Source organism: Schistocerca piceifrons, chromosome 5, assembly GCF_021461385.2.
Source record: "Schistocerca piceifrons isolate TAMUIC-IGC-003096 chromosome 5, iqSchPice1.1, whole genome shotgun sequence".
NCBI classification, from domain to species: Eukaryota; Metazoa; Arthropoda; class Insecta; order Orthoptera; family Acrididae; genus Schistocerca; species Schistocerca piceifrons.
Window position 1 is genome coordinate 63,766,457 of NC_060142.1, and position 24,269 is coordinate 63,790,725.

General features: G+C 44.2%; 1 protein-coding gene across 2 annotated transcripts in view; it reads left to right on the forward strand.

The window, feature by feature from the left end:
- LOC124798090 overlaps window positions 1-24,055 on the forward strand; it is a 291,165-nt gene extending 267,110 nt beyond the window's left edge. For both annotated transcript variants that reach the window (XR_007016916.1, XM_047261332.1), the window contains one exon: window positions 22,173-24,055. Coding sequence is in view for 1 of the 2 variants with exons in the window: in XM_047261332.1 (XP_047117288.1) it covers window positions 22,173-22,475 (303 nt within the window). In the remaining variant the exon portion in view is untranslated. The remainder of the gene's footprint in view (window positions 1-22,172) is intronic.
- The last annotated feature ends 214 nt before the right edge of the window (window positions 24,056-24,269 follow it).

The following is a 24,269-nucleotide window of genomic DNA, read 5'->3' on the forward strand; positions in this document are numbered from 1 at the left end:
TTTCCCCTTCCTGGGACAATGAATTCACGGTGTTCTTATTTCAATTTCCAGGAGTGTAGGTCACAAGTCCTGGACGCGCACCAGCTGCGATTTGTGGCTGTACCCAATAGCACTCCACACCATAAGGTCTTGAGCTAGCGCTGTATGTCCTTTGCGAATGCAGTCACTGTGATGACGCTTCTCCTGTCTGCGGCGAACCAAAATGCGGCCATCTTGTTCAAACAGAACCTGAAGTCGTCGGAAAACACTGTGTGATCATTCCTGTCCCCAGTGATGTCGTTCCATACACCATTGCCGTATAGCATGTTTCTGCACATTCATCAAAGATAGGCGGACATGTGGACGACGAGCATGTAAAAACCATGCCTTAATATACGGCGACGGACTGTCATCCCTGATAGTGTACGATGTGTTACACTGTTCCACCGTTGAGCTAGAGCCGAGGAGGACGCCGATCTGTCCTGCAATGGCATGTGGATGAGGTGTCGATCTTCTCCGGGGGACGGTCTGGGTGGTGTGATCTGACCCATCACGTCGTGTTCTACAGCCTTCTATGACCCATTCTGCACTGCCTAAACACTGTCCCACACGAGCAGCAATTTCGCGGATTGACGCATCACATTCTCGCATGCCAATAAAGTGTCCTCTTTGAAACTCACTGATTTGACGGTACGGTTCGCGCCAGCGCGTGTGAGGCATTCTCCACGTTTACTCAAGGCACACTGATCCATTACCTTCGGTTTGTAGCGACAACGAGAGGCGCAGGCACATTTTACAGGTAGGTGGTGTTGCGCCGCGATATCGGTGTCGACCTCGTACCCGCGAGTCGAGATGATTCAAATGCTAATCATTTCTGCAGAAAATATTAATGTACATGTCCTGTCAATACGAACGTCCTCTCTCTTGGCGTTCAAGGTGTACTGTTTCTTTCTGAACATAAGTATACTTGCAAAACTAGTGTGGCGGTCCTCTGTGCCCATATGTTTTTCATTCTTTTGCTGTAAACTTTTTTCTTCGTTTCAAAGCAATTTCCCCAGTCTATTTCTTCAGTTATTCTTGCTGGTGAATTTGATATTGTTGAATTTTAAATATTAAAATTTCCCGTTCTGGGAAATCTTCATGTGTAAACCGTGATAACTTTAGATCACTTTTTACTTCCTCCCTCCATTTCATGGTTTCCGTCTTTGCGTCACTCCTCGTTCGCAAAAATTCGAGTATTTCTTTCTATGTCTGTCTCTTGAGATGGTCACAAAAAAGTTAGTTTTCTAATGTGACTGTTAACCAGTGGTTCGTCCTTAGCTTCAACTGATTGACTATGAATATTGATCCTTGGATTTGTCTCATAATCGTTCTGTTTTTTTTTCTTTATATTCTATGTCTGTTTTTCTGAGTCAAAATTAATGTTTCTGAAGCATAAATGTGCTTCATGAGGGCACTGAAATAGTTTAGCGTGGTAGGAGATGCACTTGTAGCTGTAGATTTGTTTTTCGTCAAAGACTTTTTTTTCTTTTCATTTTCATTTTCCTGAATTATTTAACTTCAGTTGTTCAGATTTTGTGCTCTGGCTCCAGTGCCCTCGTCATCGAATTTGGAAAAGAGGACGGTCTATGGGATAAAGCCCAAACACCGACGCGCCTTGTCATACGAGCGGACGGTGGGCTTTCTTAGAGATTCTGGGCTGGTATTCTTGAAACAAGCAGTTAAAATACCCGTGCTACTATTTCGAAATTTTTCTTTGCAATGTAATATCGATCATTTACATTTGATGCAAAATTTTGGACCGTTTTCCGCTTCCAACCGCTTGCGTGTCTGAAAGACGTCAAAAAGAATCTCTGACGCTGCACAGTAGTCTAAATGCAGCAGTAACGTTTTCATTATCCTGATAGAGGGCGAGAGGAAGGGAAAGTAGCGTAAGTGTTCAAAATGGTTCAAATGGCTCTGAGCACTATGGGACTCAACATCTGTGGTCATAAGTCCCCTAGAACTTAGAACTACTTAAACCTAACTAAACTAAGGACATCACACACATCCATGCCCGAGGCAGGATTCGAACCGTAGCAGTCGCGCGGTTCCTGACTGAGCGCCTAGAACCGCTAGACCACCGCGGCCGGCAGCGTAAGTGTCTTCGACTGCAGTTACGCCCGATACGCCCCGCGGTTGCAGCCGTGTGTAAATTCTCTCTCGCGGTGAACCAGTTTTTTCCCTCTAGCGTTATATAACAAGATATCCGCTTACCGTTTCCCGAGCTTGCTGAGGCGTAGTAGTTGTTCTTGGAGGGTCGTGGGTTTGAGTCGCTACCTGCGCTCTGGTGTTTCCTAAACGGTGCAGCCGTAATCTCTGCAACGTTTTTCCGTGAGTTCACGCCGCCATTTGTATCTGGCATACGTTGTCAGACGAGCTGAAAGCGGGTTTTGCATTACTGCTCGTGAAAATAAGTGTACTGTACTGTGTGTCAGAACACTGTAAACTGGAGAAAACTAAAGTATTAACTAGAAAAGAAACCATTTTGCAAATCTTCAGACGTCCGATTAGTGAGACGGTCCAGCACGAATTCCTCATCTCAGAGCAGCACTCGCACCGTAAATTATTAATTGAATGTATTCCGAACTCTGTCTTCACTGGTGTCGTAACACATGTCCTACAGTTCTGTTCCTTCCTGTTGTCAATGTTTCCTACGTGTTGTTCTCCTCACCGATTCTGCAGAGTACCTGTTCCTTCTTTACGTTATCAGTCCATCTAATTTGCAACGTGGTCCTACAGCACAACAAGTCAATGGCCAAGCCGCGGTGGATGCATCGATTCCAGTCAGATCATCGCATTCAGACTTCGTCGGCCCTGGTTGACTGTTGGATGGGTGACCATCCGGGACGCCATGCGCTGTTAAATTACCGGGATGCACTCAGCCTGCTGATACCAGTTAAGGATGTTTGTAGAATATCCATATACCTACATATCGTTATGTTCCCAAAATGTATCAATATATATCGGCGAAATTTCCCATCGATATATCGATATCAAAATGGCAATATCCAGTACCGATATTTTTATTTTATATTTTTTCGCAATTTTCGGTAAATATTTGAAGTATTTCTTTTGAAATTGTAGTAGAACATAATTTTACTTTCTCTATGTGAAAGAGTCTTACTACTTTCTCATTAAGTCAGTCTTTCTCTTTGACTGTGTGAAGCAATTATATGTGGCACAAAAGAAAAACGCCGATTGAACTTGTGAATGGTAGGGGGGTGGCGGTGTGAGTGGAGTAACAAGATTTCCAGTGGGAAGAAACGGCATAACAACTGCGTTAGTAAACATAGGCATTCTTAAAAGACAGTTGCTGAAAATGATGAATAAAAATCTAAATGACAAGATCAGTGTTTGTGGTGGGCGGAGATATGTGAGCGGAAAATGGTAACATAAACGCCGCTCGGCGCTACCAACAGAAACTCTAACCTTTAGGTTCACCACGCAGTTTTGACACTACAGTTGGTAGGTCGCTGGCGTTGGCATAAACGGAGAAAAAAAAAGAAAAAAAATGAAAAAAACCAGGGAAGTCGACATGAAGTGTTCCGGACAAATCTGATATGTGACGAAACCGAACGACGAACCTATCGGACACCTTTCATTGTGCCACTTACGTACACTTACCATTGTTAGGAAAGTGGTTATCGGCAGGTGTGAACGAGCATCGTTTTCCTTTCAAGTAATGGGGATACGCAGGCTGCCCGCTTGTCGATGTACAGAATATATAAAATAGTTCAATACTTAAATATACACCTCTGAAAGCGGCAGTGTATTTACAATGTGCAGCAGACATTTTTATAGGCAGGTACGTCGTTATCTGTTCTGTTTTGTCGATATGTTGGGAGCAGATAATGAGATTTTTTTAAATATAGGTCTCCCGATATTTTTAAACATATCAACAGTCCTATTGCCATTATCACCTCCAAGTCATGAAAACCGAGAACGATCGAGAGAACGGTGTTCTGAAACCACGCCCTTCCCTATCCGCCTCCTATGACGGCAGTCGGCTGAGGATGGCACGGCGGTCGGTCGGTGTCGTTGGGCTACCAAAGCCTGTTCGGACGAGTTTAGTTTAGCCTATAGGCCAACATGGTAAACGCTTAGATCCCTTCCTTTTCCGGTTTCCCCACAGTCCACGATTCACTACAATACGTTACTGCGCTCTAAACGTACATTTTCAGAAATTTTTTCCTCAAGCTGCGGCCAATGGTTGATACTAGTGGACTTATTTTGGCCAGGAATACCCCCCTTTGCCTGGTTTTTATATCCTCCTTACTTCGTCCATCATGTGTTGTTTGCTTCCGAGGCAGAATAATTCCTTCATTTCGCCTACTCAGACACTGATGTTAATTAATCGCTAATGTCATTTCTGATCGTCTCATTACTTTCGTATTTCTTCAGTTTTACTATCATTCCACATCTTGTGTTCGTTCATTGCATTTCAACCGAGCCTGCAATTCTGCCTTACTTTTAGTGAGGATAGCAGTGTCATCAGCGAATCGTATCATTGAGATGCTGTCACCCTGAATTTTGATCCCATTCCTCAACTTTTATTCTGTTTAAGTCATTGCTTCTTGGATCTGTAGGCTGAACAGTAGGGCGAAAGTCTGCAGCGCTGTCTCTCAACTCTTTTAATCCGAGAATTCTTTCTTGGTCTTCAGGTCTTATTGTTTCCTCTTGATTCTTCAACATATAACATATTACTCGTCATTCCCTATAGCTTACTCCTATTTTCCTGAGAATTTCGAACATTTTGATTCATTTTACACTGTCTTACGCTCATTCTCGGTCGATAAATACTGTGAATGTGTCTTGATTTTTCTTGGCAGTGCGAGACGTTAAATACTCCAGTCAACAAAACATGTAGGTATTAGTGTGACTTCGTTTCTGGAGTTTGATGATTTGTCTTTGGCTTGCTGTGACAGCAGGACATCAATCATCTCCTTGTCGTAGCACTCTCATTTTTATCGTCCACACTACGGCCTTTTAATCCACATTTGTTACGCATTTTGATTCGTGTGGTGAAATACAATATGTGATCAAAAGGATCCGGGCATCCCAAAAAAAACATAATTTTTCATATTAGGTGCATTGTGCTGCCACATGCTACCGGACACTCCGTATCAGCGACCTCAGTAGTTATTAGACATTGTGAGAGCAGAATGGAGCACTCCGCGGAAATTACGGACTTCGAACCTGGTCAGGTGATTAGGAGTCACTTGTGACATACGTGTGTACATGAGATTTCCACACTCCTAAACATCCCTAGGTCCACTGTTTCCGAGGTGATAGTGAAGTGGAAACGTGAAGGGACACGTACAGCACAAAAGCGCACAGGCCGACCTCGTCTGTTGAATGACAGAGATCGCCGACAGTTGAAGAGGGTCGTAATGTGTAACAGGCACACATCTATCTAGACCGTCACGCAGGAATTCCAAACTGCTTCGGGATCCATTGCAAGTACTATGACATTTGGGCGGGAGGTGAGAAAACTTGGATTTGATGGTCGAGTGGTTGCTCATAAGCCACACATCACGCCGATAAATGCCAAACGACATCTCGCTTGGTGTAAGGAGCGTAAACATTGGACGATTGAACAGTGGAAAAACGCTGTGTGGAATGACAAATCACGGTACACAATGTGGCGATCCGATGGCAGGGTCTGCGAATGGCGAATGCCCCGTGAACGTCATCTGCCAGTGTGTGTAGTGCCAACAGTAAAATTTGGAGTCGGTGGTGTTATGGTGTGGTCGTGTTTTTCATGGAGGGGGCTTACACCCCTTGTTTTGCGTGGCACTATCACGGCATAGGCATACATTGATGTTTTAAGCACCTTCTTCCTTCCCACTGTTGACGAGCAATTACATCTTTCAACACGATCGAGCACCTGTTCATAATGCACGGTCTGTGGCTCCGTGGCGTAGTGGTTACAAGACAATAACATCCCTGTAATGGACTGGCCTGCACAGAGTCCTGACCTGGATCCTATAGAACACCTCTGGGATGTTTTGGAAGGCCGACTTCGTGCCAGTCCTCACCGACCTACATCGATACCTCTCCTAAGTGTAGCACTCCTTGAAGAATGGACTGCCATTCCCCATGAAACCTTCCAGCACCTGATTGAACGTATGCCTGCGAGAGTGGAAGCTGTCATCAAGGCTAAGGGTGGGCCCACACCATATTGAATTCCAGCATTACCAGTGGAGGGCGCCACGAACATGTAAAATTATTTTCAGCCAGGTGTTCGGATACTTTTGATCACATAGTGTACCTCTCAGTAGTCGTCGCTTTCCCAGATTTTAAAGACGAAACAGTAACTTCGAAAGCAAGATATTAACGAGCAACATTGCGTTCCATAAATAAGTGAGAAAAAAATTGAAGAAAACATGAAAAAATTAACATAAACCATGAATATGTTTCTAAGGCGGTATGTCTTTAAAGACAGAATTTTTTACAATTTCACGCCGTAGTACGTATAAGAATATTTTTTGTTTTAGTCTTTTTGCAGAGTGGTCCTGCTTTTCAAGACACCTCCTATCCACAGGTTTGTAAATATCCTCTCGAAACGGAAACGAAAACGCTATTTGCCTTGACCCCTTGACTATACTCCCATGATCACGCCACCATCAGCTACTTTTGTCCCCAGTAGGCGTCTTTCAAATGTCTGGGTAAGTGGAAGTCTGATGATGCATAGTACAAGGCGGAAGGTGGTTGTCATCCTTCGTATTACGATTGCGTTTTCAGTATGTGCGAGCTTGTGGGGTTTTGAATTATCATGGAGCAAGAGTACTTCCGGTGAGAGAAACCCTCGTCCTTCTGATCCTAAGACAATCTCCTACTGTCTTACCAAAACGTCGCTCTGGATTTGCACCAAGATACGGCTCCCTCCATTTTTCTTTAACTTAGAGATCAGGCGCACAGGACCACTCGATGTCGACTGACCGCCATGTCATCCTCTAACAAATGGTGTGATCTGGATAAGGTGTGGAGCGCCATGGGATCAGCACATCGCTCTCTCGGCATTCATTGTTTACTCCCACCTTGGATCGGTTACTTTCAGTTCTAGTAGCTCCATAGTCAGACTCAGAGAGGATGAATGCACTCCGTTCGTCACCCACTAAGGAAAAATTCTCGGAAGCACTGGGAATTGAACCCCAGTCCTCCGCGTGGGACGGTATAAGCACTGTCGACATCCATCGAGCTTTTGGCACGTTATCCAGCGTTTTCCGTGTAAATTTTTAAGCGAACATTAACGTTGCTGTATCACTGAATGCCTCTTTCTGTGCAGGTTATCGAATGGCTTTAAAGGACAGCAGAGTGTCTGTTAAAAACTAAGTTATTTTTATATTTCGCTGAATAATAGGGTTAGTCATCCTCTACTTACACAGTTCTCACCATTATGGATTTCATTCTGTGATAGATGTCGCAATTTTACTCTGTCACCAAAAAACGAATAAAGTCTTGTTTTCCTTCACTTAACGGTCTCTATTCTGAACTTAAGTCTGTCCTAGACTTAAGTCTTACTACCTCTGACCAAAAGAGCATAATTCCTATTGCTCTTCGAAACATTGATACAATGAAGCTTCATGTCAGGTGACTCCAGGATAAGCGTGGGATGCATTAACTAAATTTTGTTTAATAATTTGTTAAATACGTATATTTGAGTGTGCAGTTGGAAATTCAGGTACCCGCTGGAGGAGCGTAGTAAAGGTAGAGTGTAATATTAGTTCTGTTTCTTGTGAATCACAGATTTATCTCTAGGGCTAAGTTTTGTGATGATGATCCGAAAGTTTCAACGAAAAGTGGTCAGCCAGAAGTCCCGATTGAAAGTATAATCACCTATATTTAAGGAGAGGCGTATGCGAAGTTGCAATATTCTGAAAGCAACCTTACGAAGACCAAAGTTTTCAAGGCAATGTACCGAAATTTGGCACAGTTGCTAAGGAATGTTATATGGATAGACATATGCTTTTTCATACTTATTGAAGCTAAGCGTTTTTAATTATAATCAATTGAAATTTTTTCATGAAGGTGAGTAGAAATGTGCCTTTTTTGCAAAATCAGTCAGAACGAAATTATTGTATTTTTATGCAAAGTTTGATACACAAATATTAAAAATATCTGTGGAACAGAATATTTGTATCTTTTTCTAAATTTTACAGCTCTCCAAATTCCTGTGGAAAAAACAATATTAGGCCTTTTTTCTTACATAAATGCCTTACTATTTTGTAAATTTCTTTCACAGATTGTTTCACTATAGTACTGACTAATTGCATACCGAATTTAAATATTATAAAGTTAATGGTTTGTGAGGAGAAAGTTGCCAAAATGTAAGTTACGGGAAACCTGGATCGAAGATTTGACAGTGTTTGTATTAGGCCTTACTTTATCTTTGCGAACTACGAATACTACAAACCATATGCATTCTTCTCTTCATCCTCGGGCAGTCTTTTCATAGCTTGCGCGCTTGGTTTAACCTGACTGTCAAATTGAGTAACAATAACGTCCGCTGCTTCAATTCTCCTGCTATCGATATCAAATGTTAACCTCTGTAGCGTCCGTAGTCTGCCAAGATTAACACAGTTAAAAACTAAACAAGCATCGTACGCTGTGGCTTCATCAGTAGTCGTGGAAACAAGTCTTGCTTGGAACATGATTTTCCTATCAGCGAGTTGCAACTTTCTTTAAAATTTTTCCATGCAAACACTTTTGTAGAAGTTCTGGATATTCCCCGTATTGTAACGGCATTTTCATCACACTTGGGAGTCGAATAGGAAAGTAATACTCACGAATAGAAATTTCAATACCACTTAGTAAATGAAGTGCCAATAAAAATTTATTCATAATATGGTCACTTCCGCATACCTCCCCTCTTAAGGGAGGAAGTGTTCAATCAGAGATGTAACATATAAGTATATGTCTGTACTAAGCTGATTAACTTGTGATTTCAGTTTTACGATTCGAGTAACATAAACCTAACTAACCTAAGGACATCACACACATCCATGCCCGAGGCAGGATTCGAATCTGCGACCGTAGCGGTCGCGCGGTTCCAGACTGGGGCGCCTAGAACCGCTCGGTCACACCGGCCGGCGCCGCAGGACAGAACAGGTAGTTGGAATTGTGGAAAGGGGCCAAAAATGACCGGCTGTCAGTTACACTCGAACACATATAACTTTATTTAGTTGCCCAAACCTTACAGCGCAAATTTCCGAACTTAACTATCGACTGAATATGTCACACAATCTTATGGCTTAAGGGGCTACGGAACGCCCTATACTTGCAATGTTAAAATAACGCTTATAAATTACATCTTTCCTCACAAAGTATTTGAGGTAGGAAGTTGAACTTTTTACAGATTATTTATTGGAATATGGGCTACAACTTAACACAGGCATTTTACAAAATTTTAGTTCAGTTATTAAAAATGATTTTTTTCAATTGTAATGAAAATTCACAACATTTTTTTGCAATTTTTTATTTATATATTCAAAAATATACAGTTTTTTTGGAAAAAAGGCTGTGTTAAATTATGCAGAAGGTACTGTGTAACATTTACTGAAAGTTTGAAACAAATATGTTTGGAAGATCCTTAGAAAACATGTAATTAGTATGAGAAAATAAAAGTTTTGGAAATCGAGCGACAAAGATTGGATTAACTTTTTAGTGCATTCCAGGTCCATAGGATGGATTATCTTCATCCTCTGCAAACTCCTCCTCCAGCTTCCTCTTGTTCCTCCTCCTGTTTACTCTTGCTTGTATTTCTAGACTCTTTACAGCCCTGTCTGCAGTCCGAAGGCGTTCCTTGTCTAAAACAAGCATCGCTCGTACCATGTTAGAACCTATCTTCATTCCCATATTTCTAAATACCTTGCACCTTACAATGTTGCCATCATTGAAAGTCGCAACAGCATCATACACACCAAAGTGAAGTGTTTCTATTCCAACAAATACAGTCTTGGGGATTCTCGACCATATAACACTATTTACACTTTCATTGGGGTTTTGAGTTTTTCCGTGAATACACTTTTTCAACAGTTCAGGTGCTGCTAAGTCTCTGAAAATAGATTTTATCACCTCCATTATTGCATGAGGCAGACTATGCTTATGAGTGTACTCTTCACCAGTTAGCAATCCTTTGTTATATTTACACTAACTGTCTTCTTCTTTGGGACACAAGCTATGTTGAGGATTTTCATCGGTTGAAGAAGTATGAAAAAAAGAGCCCAAACAGCCTTCTTCATTTCGTCGACACTTTGTGTATTTTGCCTAATAGCCATTCCATAATAGTTCTGTATTTTGTCAATTACACTGTCAGTTAACCTTCCCTTCCCATCCAAACCTTTACCATCACTGAGTTTTTGTTTTTTGTACGAAGCTTTCAGTCGCCGAAGTCTTGTTCCCATTCGCTTCTGTACGTGTCCAATACACTCAAATTTCTGCATTACAACATCAATACCATAGGGCTTCAGTCCTTGATCATGTTTGAAGCATTTAGAATCACCGTCACCAAGGTAATTAACATATCGCACTTTATCACACGCCTCAGAACGCTGGAATATACTGGCAACACCAGCCACTTCCATTCCTCCACTACTACCACTATAGTTAGCTTTGCAATTATTTTCTTGTGTACCTTTATATTTATGTGGACATCTACAATACTCTGATATTACTGCTACATCTAAAACTTTCCCTGTATACATACTGGTGGCAGATACTACACCATGAAGAGATGTGTGTCGCCGTGTATGCCAGGTACCATCGAACGCTGCAGTCAAATCTCTGTTACCATTATTTTCCATTACTGCCTCTTCCACAGCGTTCTTCATAGATTCTACACAGACATCTTCTACTTTAGACCCCATTAATTTATTATAGGTCGTAAACTTGGTTGGGGGATTTGGAAGATTCATGATGCCACAGAAAATTGCACCTGCAGTAGCACCCTTACCAACTGAACGCAAGGAATAAACAAATTTAATGTTGTGTTCGTAGATTTTGCTACCATTTTCTTCAGTTGCAGTTACTGCAACACTGTTCCAAAAGGTGGTCATGTATGAACACTTATCACATTTCTGTTGTATTTCACTAGCAAGTCCTACGTGCTTTATTATGGAGAGTTCCAGACCAACTTCACTACAATGAATACATCTTACACAGTTTGAAAAAATTCCTTTGAGAACCGACATATCAAATATTTCATTCACATCCGATTCGCCCATAAAACATTCATAGTTTTCACTCATTGAACCAAGCTTCTTCTGTGAAGTATTTTCTTTCCCACTTTGACTGCTATGGGCAGGTGTACTTGAGAGGTTAGGTTCACTCACTTTGTTATCGTCTTTATTGTTTACAGTAATAACACATACCTTTGGCTTTCCAACATTTCTCCTTTTCTTAAAAGCCTTCAGAGGATTTCTAATAACTTTACTTTTACTCATTATTATACTTCAACAAAACAGAGACTCAAGAAACAGAATTAATTACGAATATTTTCGAGATAACGACAGAGTAAATAAACATGAAACAATCGGCAATCACACCAGCGATATATATTGAACCATCACAGGTTAGCCACAACACATACTTTATCTCACATCACTAAAATGTACCTGATGAACACGGACGTTAATAATAACACCATTTGACAGCAGTTTAACAGCGCCACAGCGGGTCACGCCCATGTAGAACACATTTAAAAAAAAATTTAAAAATAGTTGTAGTCCTCGGAATTGAATAAATTATATATCTATTAAAAGGTAATAGTCTGCAGATTCAGAAAACGCAAAAAAGTAAAAATTGAACTTTTCATGATTTTGAGCCTTTCCGGAGCCCCTTAAGGGCACAACCTCTTTAATTTTTAAAACGGCTGAAGGCCCATTATTTAAAACCCAACTAAAAGCATACAAATTCAAACCATCGGCTATGAGCGATTAAAATACACAATCGAAAACCAATAAGAAAAGACAGTACAGCCAGCGGCGCTCAGAAGCTCCCGGGGGCCGGTCTGCACTTGAAATATTAACGTTCGCATAGGGGAGACAGGTAGTCGGCCCAACTATATCCGATCCCCAAGCAACCCAACCAAGAGAGAGTGAACGGACCCACCGACAAGACGACTTGCTTTCCAGCCGACCAGTAATCAAGGAACTCCAAAGCCGAAACGTAAAAGGTGTAGCCGCCCACAATCAGGTATGCAGAAGCTATCAAAACTGCACACACGTGTTGGACAGCGACAACACGGTGAGGAAAGGACACTGCCTGAATTTTACGTCAGCGGCCAGGGCAGGTAACCGGAACGCTAACGGCCACAAGGCAGAAAATTCCGCTGGTGCACTTGGACTTCAAATAACCAAGATACAGTAAAACTCCACCGAATGGTAGCCAAACTTTCACTAACTCGAACACTCGCTGTTGCTCACGGGAATAACCCCATCAGCCAACCATGAAAACCAACGGCACAATGTGAACATACTGTCTTCGGTAATTAAATTACCACTCAACTTTGATGTCCTGGGTCGGTGAGCCACGAACCTTGTAGCAACCGGAACAGCTCCCAAACACTCCGACACTGGGTAGAGACTGCCAGCGGGCCCGGCCCACTGCGCCGTGTGGAGATTTCCTGGCTGATCCACGCCAACCGACCGACTACCACACTTCAGCACGGAGACAGCGCTAAATAACTGAGCAGTCGACATCACAAGCTACTCACAGTTTCACGAACACTTGCACGAAGGACCAGACAATACTGACGGCAGTGTCTGCGCAATAACGAGGACGAACCAAGAGTTGGCACACGCAGGCAACCCATAAGCGATCACCGGCCAACATACATGTCGTCCGACAAGACGACCGAGCGGCGACCAACCAAATTTGTCCGCACTCGAGTGATATGTGTCGGCAACCATCGGGCGAGTCATGGCTGTGGACCTCACTGCAGCCGCGCCCCGACTAAACTTCTGCCGCGTCCTGAGTCAAACACTGCCAGGTCCGAAGTGCACTGCTAGCGCCCCCCCCCCTCCCCCCCCCCCAACTCACTGGCAGATCCGAATTAACGCCAAACAGACGACAATCGGGAAGTAATAGCAGTCAGCAAAGATAATACGCCAGGGCTTATATCGATAAGCGCCGCTGCTGCCTCTCACAGGCAGGCAAGTCGGCAACTCAGTGACGCCAGTAATTGAAATTAACATAACGAGGTGGTAGTACAGTAAAAACAGGTTGTCAAATGAGATATGGCACGAACAGGAGCCACGCGCGTCTCAAACACATCATTTAACTTGTTGGTTCAAAAATGTTCAAATGTGTGTGAAATCATATGGGACTTAACTGCTAAGGTCATCAGTCCCTAAGCTTACACACTACTTAACCTAAACTATCCTAAGGACAAACACACACACCCATGCCCGAGGGAGGACTCGAACCTCCGCCGGGATCAGCCGCACAGTTCATGACTGCAGCGCCTTAGAACGCTCGGCTAATCCCGCGCGGCTGACTTGTCGGTGATTTAGGAGTATGCAGTGTGGGAAACTTAATGTACTGTGCTACGAGCTCTGGGTCGAGTCCAAGTGAGTTCGCTTGACAGACGTGGGTACACCATTCCGTGCTTCTGGCTTGGTGCATAAGTTCGAAGCGTTTTTCCATAAGTGTAATAAACACTACAGATACACACAACAGAGTCTTTAGTCATCAATAATATATTCTCCTTCACTAATTACAACACTGTGCCCACGCTGAGGTAACGTTTCGATTCCGCGATTGTAGAAATAATGTTTTTGAGACAAAGAACTCGTCGAGCAATGTCCGGGGCGCATTTTGGTTCGGAAGCGAAGTTCAAATGTTCAGATGTGTGTGAATTCCTAAGGGACCAAACTGCTGAGGTCATCCGTCCCTAGACTTACACACTACTTAAACTAATCTATGCTAAGAACAACACACACACGCATACCCGAGGGAGGACTCGAACCTCCAGCGGGAGTTGCCGCGCAATCCGTGACATGGCGCCTCTAACCGCGTGGCCACCCCACGCGGCAAGCGAAGTTCCTTGAAGGTTATCCAATAGATAGGTGAAAATCTGAGGGCACAAGATCAGGTGAATAAGGTAGGTGCAGAATGACTTTCCACTCCAACTCCTGTAGAGTGTTTCTTGTCTATCTAGCAGAATGTGGGCGGGCGTTGTTGTGGAGTAGCACCACTTCTCGCTATTTTCCTTGTCATTGTTCTTGGATTGCGTCTGCAAAACCTCTCACTTGTTGACAATAAATATCCGTAGGAATTCATGAGTTTGGGGAGTGTCCATTACATTGCACGCTGAGTCCTGGAGACATATGAGCAAGAATTAGAAACAAAGTGAAAAATGTAAAAAGAAGTACTTTATTGGTAGTTAACTTGACGAAGTGCTGTCTTATTAGGCCGATATCACTCGCGCACCAATCATAAATTTTCAAAAAAGACATGAATTGTGATAATCTTGTTTCTGATGATACTCGAGAAACAGTTGTTTTGTGATGTTATACATAGGAAAGCTGAACAGCTTTGAAATTTTGTTTTGGTTTTGTGCTTGCAGCCAACGTTCTTCCACCTCATACTTTTTTTTTTTTTGTCTCAACAGTCATTTCTTGAAGATGGCCTACAGGGAGCGAGATTGTGAGGCAACAGTCTTTGTTCTTTAGGAGTTGAGTCCTCTTCTTCTTCAGTAAGTTATTCCTCTTGGCCACTTATAGAGCGAATCGGGGAAGATGGCGGTCGCGGCATGATGCCTACCTGCTCGTGTTACTTCACTGCGTCAAGGGAGCGCAGCGGTCAGCGGTCCACTGCTTCCTTGAACACAAGTCCCGTGGCGCAGACAGCAGGTGCAGTTGCAATGGACGGTTTTCGTCTTTGAGGGCAAATGTACAAAGATTTACGCTCTAAAATAATCGCAGCTATATTTTAAAACAACAATATTGATTTGTACACTTTTTACCGATTCTAACAGCGTGTTTGTCATGTACTATTTGTCTTGAACTGAGTGTGCGTCCATTTACTTCCAGTTTGCTGCCGTAATGGAACATCTACTTTAACCTGCATCCCACACTCATACCTGGGAAAGACGTATTTTCTTTAGGACAAGTTGGAAATTCGTAATACCTTCTTTGTACATTTATATATTTGTATACGATTCCTAGAAATTATAGAGAAACATCGAAATGGAAACAACGTTCTGGCAACTCACACTCCTAGTGAATCTGTAGCCGTAGAAATTGCACCCAATGAAACTGTTGCAGCTAAGCAGGGACCTCTACCTTGCCTGAAAAGATTGCACCTATACCAATTTTGGAAACACCAGAGAAAAGGAGTTAGAAAAATGCATCCCTGTTGACAGACCAGGGAAAGCTACAAAGCTTGAAAGCAGCGAGACAAATAAAGATTGACACAAAAAGAATCAAGTTATTCAACTACCAAAGTAAAGAGAAAAATAAAATTGAATACTGGGGACAATGATAGTGTTGTGTATAAAAGAAACTACCAGAAAAAAACAGACCGTAAGTGAACTGCGTTCAGTGAATGTAAATATCAACCGTAGAACGATCAGTAACTGCAATACAGACTTTTATTTTGTATTACCTGACAGTAAAATATACACACATCAAAAAAAGTTTTGCATCACCCCAGTTCCCAGAACTCATGAAGATAGACGTTGACTGTGGATATTGTATCACAGACGCAGGCCCTTTGACTGTTCAGAGATGTCAGTAAACCCACCCAAAGATGTAAACAACCTTGGATGAGCAGCGCCTACTAGACGGAGGGGGTCCGACAGCCGATCATTTCCAGTCATTCCACCAGGAAGGAGGTACGCGGCTCGTGTTGTCTGTAGTTCAACCATGCCTAGACAGTCAATACCGCGGTTCGATCGGGTCCACATTGTCACTTTGTGCCAGGAAGGGCTCTCAACTGCTGAAGTGTCCAGGCGTCTCAGGGTGAACCAAAGCGATGTTGTTCAGACAGGAACTGTCGATGACATGCCTCGCTCAGGCTTCCCGAGGGCTACTTTTGCAGTGGATGACCGCTACCTACGGGTTATGGCTCGGAGGAACCTTGACAGCAACGCCACCATTTTGATTAATGCTTTTTGTGCAGTCACAGGACGTCGTGTACGACTCAAATTGTGCATAGGCTTCATGATGCCCAACTTCACCCCCGACGGCCATGGCGAGGTCCATCTTTGCAACCAAGACACCATGCAGTGTGGTACAGATGGGCCCAACAACATGCCGAATGGACCTCTCAGGATTGGCATCACATTCCCTTCAGCGATGAGTGTCGCATATGCCTTCAAGCAGACAATCACCGGAGACATGTTTGGAGGCAACCCGGTCAGCCTGAGCGCCTTAGACAGACTGTCCAGCGAGTGCAGCAAGGTGGAGGTTCCCTGCTGTTTTGGGGTGGCATTGTGTGGGGACGACGTAGGACGCTGTTGCTCATAGAACTCGCCGTAACGGCTGTACGATACGTGAATGCCATACTCCGACCAATAGTGCAACCATATCGGCAGCATATTGGCAAGGCATTCGTCTTCATGGACGGCAGTTTGCGCCCCCATCGTCCACATCGTGTAAATGACTTCCTTCAGGATAACGAAATCGCTCGACTAGAGTGGTCAGCATGTTCTCTAGATATGAACCCTATCGATCATGCCTGGGATAGACTGAAAAGGGCTGTTTGTGGACGACGTGACCCACCAACCACTCTGAGCGATCTACGCCGAATCGTCGTTGAGGAGTGGGACAATCTGGACCAACAGTGCCTTTATGAACTAGTGGATACTATGCCACGGCGAATACAGGCATGCATCAATGCAAGAGGACGTGCTACTGGGTATTTCAGGTACCAGTGTGTACAACAATCTGGACCACCATATCTGAAGGTCTCCCTGTGTGGTGGTACAACATGCAATGATTGGTTTTCATGAGCAATAAAAAGGGCGGAAGTGATTTTTATGTTGATCTCTTTTTCCAATTTTCTGTACAGTTCCGGAACTCTCGGAACCGAGGTGATGCAAAACTTTTTTTGATGTATGTATAATACAATTGGTGATGGCATGAAATTTACTTTGCCACCTAATCCTGCTCCTCAGGGTGAGATGCCTAGCAGTCGAACCTGTATTAAAAAAAATCTGCTCGACATGAAATTTTTTATTCTATCGCGTACATCGGTTTTCAGTCTGAAGAAACCTTGACAACATGTGTGATTAATTCCGTTTTGAAAATTTCAAAATTTCCGTCATAATTTCACGTAGAAGCCAAAAGTATGTCATCTCCCCCGACGTGTTATAACAAATGTTCTGCATTCTTTGTGTGAAATAAAGATACTGCAGGTTACTGTTCTTTGGCTCACCATTCTTAATTCGGTGAATCCTGTACTGAATCTAACTATTTGCGGTTCCCAGATCTATGATGTGCGAAATAATTTTTACAGTCCTCTTTCTGATTCTGGTGCAAATCCTGTAAAAAAATTCATAATCCTGTCGATCAGGTCTACGCCACCCATGTTTTTATTGTACTGCTGGACGGGGAACTTGGATGTATCCCGCATCGTTCTTCAACCATCTGTTACATTGGTGCATACATTCCTTTCCGATCTTGCTCGATGCAGTTATGGCTAGGTTTTAGTCATACCAATTTACAATAGAAATTAGTTTCCTCTCACTGTCTGGTCAACATATCCATGTCCTTGATTTGCAAGAATCTTAGCCTTCTAGTAGAGGGACTGTTCTTCTTATTCATGACTTCATTGTTGTTCCAGGAGACGACTGTGCTTACAAAAAATAATAATAAGTGCCAGATAGTGTCATTTACCAACAATCACAACAAGAAATGTATTGAAAATTAGTGAACAGAGTCACCGCTGATGCCTAGGAATCAGTGCTCGAAAATGTGGCAATAAGTCCCACCGTCCATTACAGTGGACAGTACTGTTTTGTAACCATAATTAAAGAAAACTTACTGCGCCGAAAAACCATAAAAACAACATATGCAGATATTGTTCACAACAAGTACATATTTTTGTAAAATGAGTTTCGAAAACTACACAGTAATGAAGTTCCTGCCATCAAAGCTGTTACCTGTCGCCAAGTCATCGTAATGACCATTTCTCCCGACAGATAGCTGCACCGTACACTCCGTTCAAATGGAATACGGGTATTACGACGGAAAATGCAGAATATTTGGTAGTAAGACAGAAAACTCAATGTTTACTGCCATGACATCAAGACTCAGGAGGATATTTCCGACACACTGTGACTATAACTAAAGGAGGAAATTAGCGTTTTACGATGTCAATAGCACATCGAGGCAGTTCTGAAACAAACGTATTACGCAGTATTTTGATAGTTACTGCTATGAACTACACTCCGGGAAATTGAAATAAGAACACCGTGAATTCATTGTCCCAGGAAGGGGAAACTTTATTGACACATTCCTGGGGTCAGATACATCACATGATCACACTGACAGAACCACAGGCACATAGACACAGGCAACAGAGCATGCACAATGTCGGCACTAGTACAGTGTATATCCACCTTTCGCAGCAATGCAGGCTGCTATTCTCCCATGGAGACGATCGTAGAGATGCTGGATGTAGTCCTGTGGAACGGCTTGCCATGCCATTTCCACCTGGCGCCTCAGTTGGACCAGCGTTCGTGCTGGACGTGCAGACCACGTGAGACGACGCTTCATCCAGTCCCAAACATGCTCAATGGGGGACAGATCCGGAGATCTTGCTGGCCAGGGTAGTTGACTTACACCTTCTAGAGCACGTTGGGTGGCACGGGATACATGCGGACGTGCATTGTCCTGTTGGAACAGCAAGTTCCCTTGCCGGTCTAGGAATGGTAGAACGATGGGCCGATGACGGTTTGGATGTACCGTGCACTATTCAGTGTCCCCTCGACGATCACCAGTGGTGTACGGCCAGTGTAGGAGATCGCTCCCCACACCATGATGCCGGGTGTTGGCCCTGTGTGCCTCGGTCGTATGCAGTCCTGATTGTGGCGCTCACCTGCACGGCGCCAAACACGCATACGACCATCATTGGCACCAAGGCAGAAGCGACTCTCATCGCTGAAGACGACACGTCTCCATTCGTCCCTCCATTCACGCCTGTCGCGACACCACTGGAGGCGGGCTGCACGATGTTGGGGCGTGAGCGGAAGACGGCCTAACGGTGTGCGGGACCGTAGCCCAGCTTCATGGAGACGGTTGCGAATGGTCCTCGCCGATACCCCAGGAGCAACAGTGTCCCTAATTTGCTGGGAAGTGGCGGTGCGGTCCCCTACGGCACTGCGTAGGATCCTACGGTCTTGGCGAGCATCCGTGCGTCGCTGCGGTCCGGTCCCAGGTCGACGGGCACGTGCACCTTCCGCCGACCACTGGCGACAACATCGATGCACTGTGGAGACCTCACGCCCCACGTATTGAGCAATTCGGCGGTACGTCCACCCGGCCTCCCGCATGCCCACTATACGCCCTCGCTCAAAGTCCGTCAACTGCACATACGGTTCACGTCCACGCTGTCGCGGCATGCTACCAGTGTTAAAGACTGCGATGGAGCTCCGTATGCCACGGCAAACTGGCTGACACTGACGGCGGCGGTGCACAAATGCTGCGCAGCTAGCGCCATTCGACGGCCAAACCGCGGTTCCTGGTGTGTCCGCTGTGCCGTGCGTGTGATCATTGCTTGTACAGCCCTCTCGCAGTGTCCGGAGCAAGTATGGTGGGTCTGACACACCGGTGTCAATTTGTTCTTTTTTCCATTTCCAGGAGTGTATTTAGCCTAAACGAAAATTCACAGAAAAACGGACAAAAGTGAACCACCATAAAATAGTAAAGTGTACATTTTCTTCTACACTGCCTTTATTGTTTTGAATCGTACTCCAACAGTAATCGGTAAATGTAGAAGGCGCTCATTCTCAATCATACCGTCTTTCAGCGTCAGGTAGCTTGTATGAAACGTTTCACCATATTCATCCGATGGATCATCGTTACAGATGATTTCATTATGCCAAGTTTGGTGTGGAGTGCTGCAAGTAATATATCTTCACCAGATACCAGGTTTTCACAATGAATTTTGCTCACTTACTGAAATCTCATAACTCTTTTTAGTCAATTTGGTGTACTCAACAGGTTCTTCGGGCATTTTATTTCCATTGTGCGACAGAACACCCTTGAAACTTGTTTCCGACGCAACTAAAAGAAGCCTATACACTGGTCAGTAGTATTAAAATAGCACTAACTATATTTTGTTCCTAAATGTGAAATTACCGTGGCAAATATTTTGAAAATCATACACATTCATAGCAGGAATGGGACTGTTGTAAAACAGCAAAAATTGGTAACCGACTCGTGTATTAAGCCCTTGCCGGTGGTTCAGTAATCTTCGGAAGTCGAACCCGCATTGTTAAATTTTTGGTTTACTTTATAGAGAACAGAAGCAAACGTCTTTGAAGTACCCAATACACTCTCTCTCCTTCTCTCTCTCTCTCTCTCTCTCTCTCTCTGTCTCTCTTCGACCTTCTCCACTTTTTCCCAAGAGCCTTCATGGCATTTCGTACAGTAACAGACGACTCAGAAATGTTCAGTAGATTTTCTACAGTACCATCTGCCATCCTTTTCTGAAACGTGCAGATGTTAGCCAGATATTTATCTACGATATCGGTGAATTGTAACATAGTTGTTTACATGGTTTTTTTAGTACCTCTTCGAGCATTCATTGAATGCTTTCCATGTACGCCAGCCGCTGTGGACGAGCGGTTCTAGGCGCTTCAGTCCGGTCGCAGGTTCGAATCCTGCCTCGAGCATGGATGTGTATGATGTCCTTATGTTTGTTAGGTTTAAGTAGTTCTAAGTCTAGGTGACTGATCACCTCAGATGTTAAGTCCCATAGTGCTCAGCGCTATTTGAACCATTACGAACTGTTAGAAAGACGTGTTCCGCCGTGTAACTTTAAAATATTTCCTTATACTGAGAATACATCCCAGTTGTACAGTAATGCATTTGTAATGAAATTTTTAAACCCTTAAACATCTGAGAGGGCAGTCAAGCAGCAGGTATCCTTAGGTTCAAACTCTGCACCACTATTGACTCCAATGGCACGGTATTCCACACAGTCCGTGAAGAGAACCTAAGCAGAAATTTCATGTACAAGTCTACCGCACCAGTCGCTGCAAGCTATTCAGATTCATGTATGTGTGTGTACATGCGAGAATACTATGAAGGGTAAATTTGTCGTAATAGCCGGATTACAGCCGGAGATAGCAGCTACGCCATCCCCTCTGCCTTGCTGAATCATCCATGCGATGTGCAACACTAACTGTACTAAAAATACCCGCTGTTGTGTACTTTATTCTTGTTGCTCTTAAGTTCACCCCGTTTTTCAGCTTACTATATTTTTGCTTTATTCATCCCAAATGTATGGCATACAAATCTACCGCACCAGTCGCTGCAAGCTATTCAGATTCATGTATGTGTGAGTACATGCGAGAATACTATGAAGGGTAAATTTGTCGTAATAGCCGGATTACAGCCGGAGATAGCAGCTACGCCATCCCCTCTGCCTTGCTGAATCATCCATGGGATGTGCAACACTAACTGTACTAAAAATACCCGCTGTTGTGTACTTTATTCTTGTTGCTCTTAAGTTCACCCCGTTTTTCAGCTTACTATATTTTTGCTTTATTCATCCCAAATGTATGGCATATTTGAAAAAAAAAAAAAGCATGGCACATCGTACTGTGCATTCACAACGTCCTGAACAGTGGCTTCCTAGTTGTCTAGTTGTAGATTGGCAGAAGTCGATCGCTTTCAGCCTGCTAATGTTCGGTGTCACACTGCTGCGTATCATAGCCATTATGAAGTTTATGAAGCGATTGTTGTGCCGTTCTCTGACAAACCTGTAAACATACGTGAAGCGCTAATACTGCTTGACGAAAGCACCACCCCTTCCCCAAGCACCGCCCCTCCTTCCTCGACAGTCCATTCATTGGGAGCCAATGGCCGGAGTTTGCTTCCTCCATTACCAGAACTCCGTGGGAATTGGTTCAGGACGTTGTGAACAAACTACACACCGGCTGCGAGGCTGACTGGGGTGTGGTATCGTGTCCGCAGGAGGATGCTGGTGTCAGAGGCTGCGCCCGTGTGGTGGGCGCTGGTGCTGTACGCGGCGCTGCTGCTGATGCTGAGCCCGTGCGTGCTGCTCGTGCTGGTGTGCCTGCCCCACCTGCCGCTGCTGCTGCTGCGGCGCGTCCTCTTCATCCCCATGGAGGCCGTCTGAGGTGGCGACAGCCCAGTGACCAGCCAGCGAGCCAGTCAACTCCTACCTGCTGCTGCTGCCACGCCAATGTCTGCTGCTGGTGGTTGTGTACAGCAGAAGAACATCCTCTTCATCACTGTGGAGGCTGTCTTGAGTGATGAGGACCACCTGTCCAGCCAACCAACCACTGCAGCAAACCAACTCCCTGCTGCTTCAGATGGTGGGCCCATGTGTACAGCTAGTGCTCTTCTGCCAGCAGCATCTGTTACTGCTACAGTTCCTCACCTTCATTCCAGTCTGAGATGTTGGGACATCATTCCAACCATCCAGCCAATCTAGTCCTACCTGTTGCTGTTGTTCCTTGTGTTCATATGCTAGCCACAGTCATTTATGCTCAAATACGTCCTGTTCATTCCCATAGTGGCTGCCTAGTATGATGAGAACCAACTGCAGAACTAGCCAACCATTCAACACCTACCTGCTGCTTCTGATTTTGATCCCTAGTGTGCAGTTTGTGTTCGTCTGTCAGCCCCACCTGCTGCTATAGAAGTGCACTCTCTTCATCCCCGTGGAGCCCATCTGAGATGACGGGACAGCCATGGGACTGACCAACCAGCCAGTCAACTCCTACCTGCTGCTGTTGATAATAGTGCTCAAGTACCAGCCCCAGTTGTCACGGCTCCAGTTCATCCACTTCATTGTCATTGTGGCTGTCAAGGAACGACGTGCCCAGTCATCCAAATACTTAGCACTAATCTGTGCTCCTGATGGTGAGCCTATGTGTGGAGCTGCTGCTTGTCTGCCAGACCCACCTGACACTGCTGGAATGCATCCTCTTCATCCCCACAGTCAGTCTGAGATGATGGGAGAGTGATGGGACAAACCGCCAGATGACCAACTTCTACCTGCTGCAGATGATACTGATGCTCATGTGCCAGCCACACCTGTTGCTACTGCAGGTCATTCTCTGCAGACCCAAGGCAGCAGCCTAAGATGATAAGAAGCACTTGCTGAAGCAGTTAACCACTCAATGCCTACCAGTTGTTTCTGATGCTGAAACCATGCGTGCTGCTGGATATCATTTGACCGCCTCACTTGTCGTTGCTGAAGTACGTCCAATTCATCTCCATGGAGCCTGTCTGAGATCCACAGACCCATCCAGCCAACAACAAAATGCCTAACTCCTGCTTTTGCTGCCACTGATTCTCCTGTGACAGCCTCACGTGTTGCCACTGCAGTACATCCTCTTCATACCCATGGCAGTTAAGATGATGAGAACTGTGCGCCCAGCCAACCAACCACTCAGACCCCGTGTATGTGCTGAGCACTAGCATGTAGCTGTCGCTCATGTAGCTGCTTGAATTTTTGCTGTTAAAGTGCATCCTCTTTGTCTCCTTGCAGCCAACCTCATCTCCAACCTGCAGTGTGTGTGAAGTCGCAAAGTGATTCTTCCAGGGACTATGCCATTCTCTACTGCTGTAGCATGTCAGTTCTGTGTGTCTGAGTGGACCGCCATATAGTGTAGCTCTCAGTGCAGAACTCTGTGTTGTTACGGGCAGTGAGTAAGCCAAGCTAGCCCTGGGAGTTATACCAGGTTCCCATTAATAACCATTGTCGTTATAATATTATCAATACACTGTCTGCTCAGAAAGTACATATTGTAGACTTGCTATAATTGTGTTCATAAATGAGCAATAACTTTTGTATATTTAATTAAATTGTATGTTTTTCAATTTTACTATCTGAATTATTATATTACTATTATTTATTTTGTGACCATCACCACCATAATGAAGTTCTCTTTAGCACCAGAACCACCACTACCATCTCGTTATTTCTTCACTTCAGGTGGATGGCAGGGTGTAGTGGCTTGTTGGCTTCATACTGGGCATCAATAATTTAGTGTCCTAATTCTGATACCGTCACACTGGAGAATGTAATACAGCTGTCTT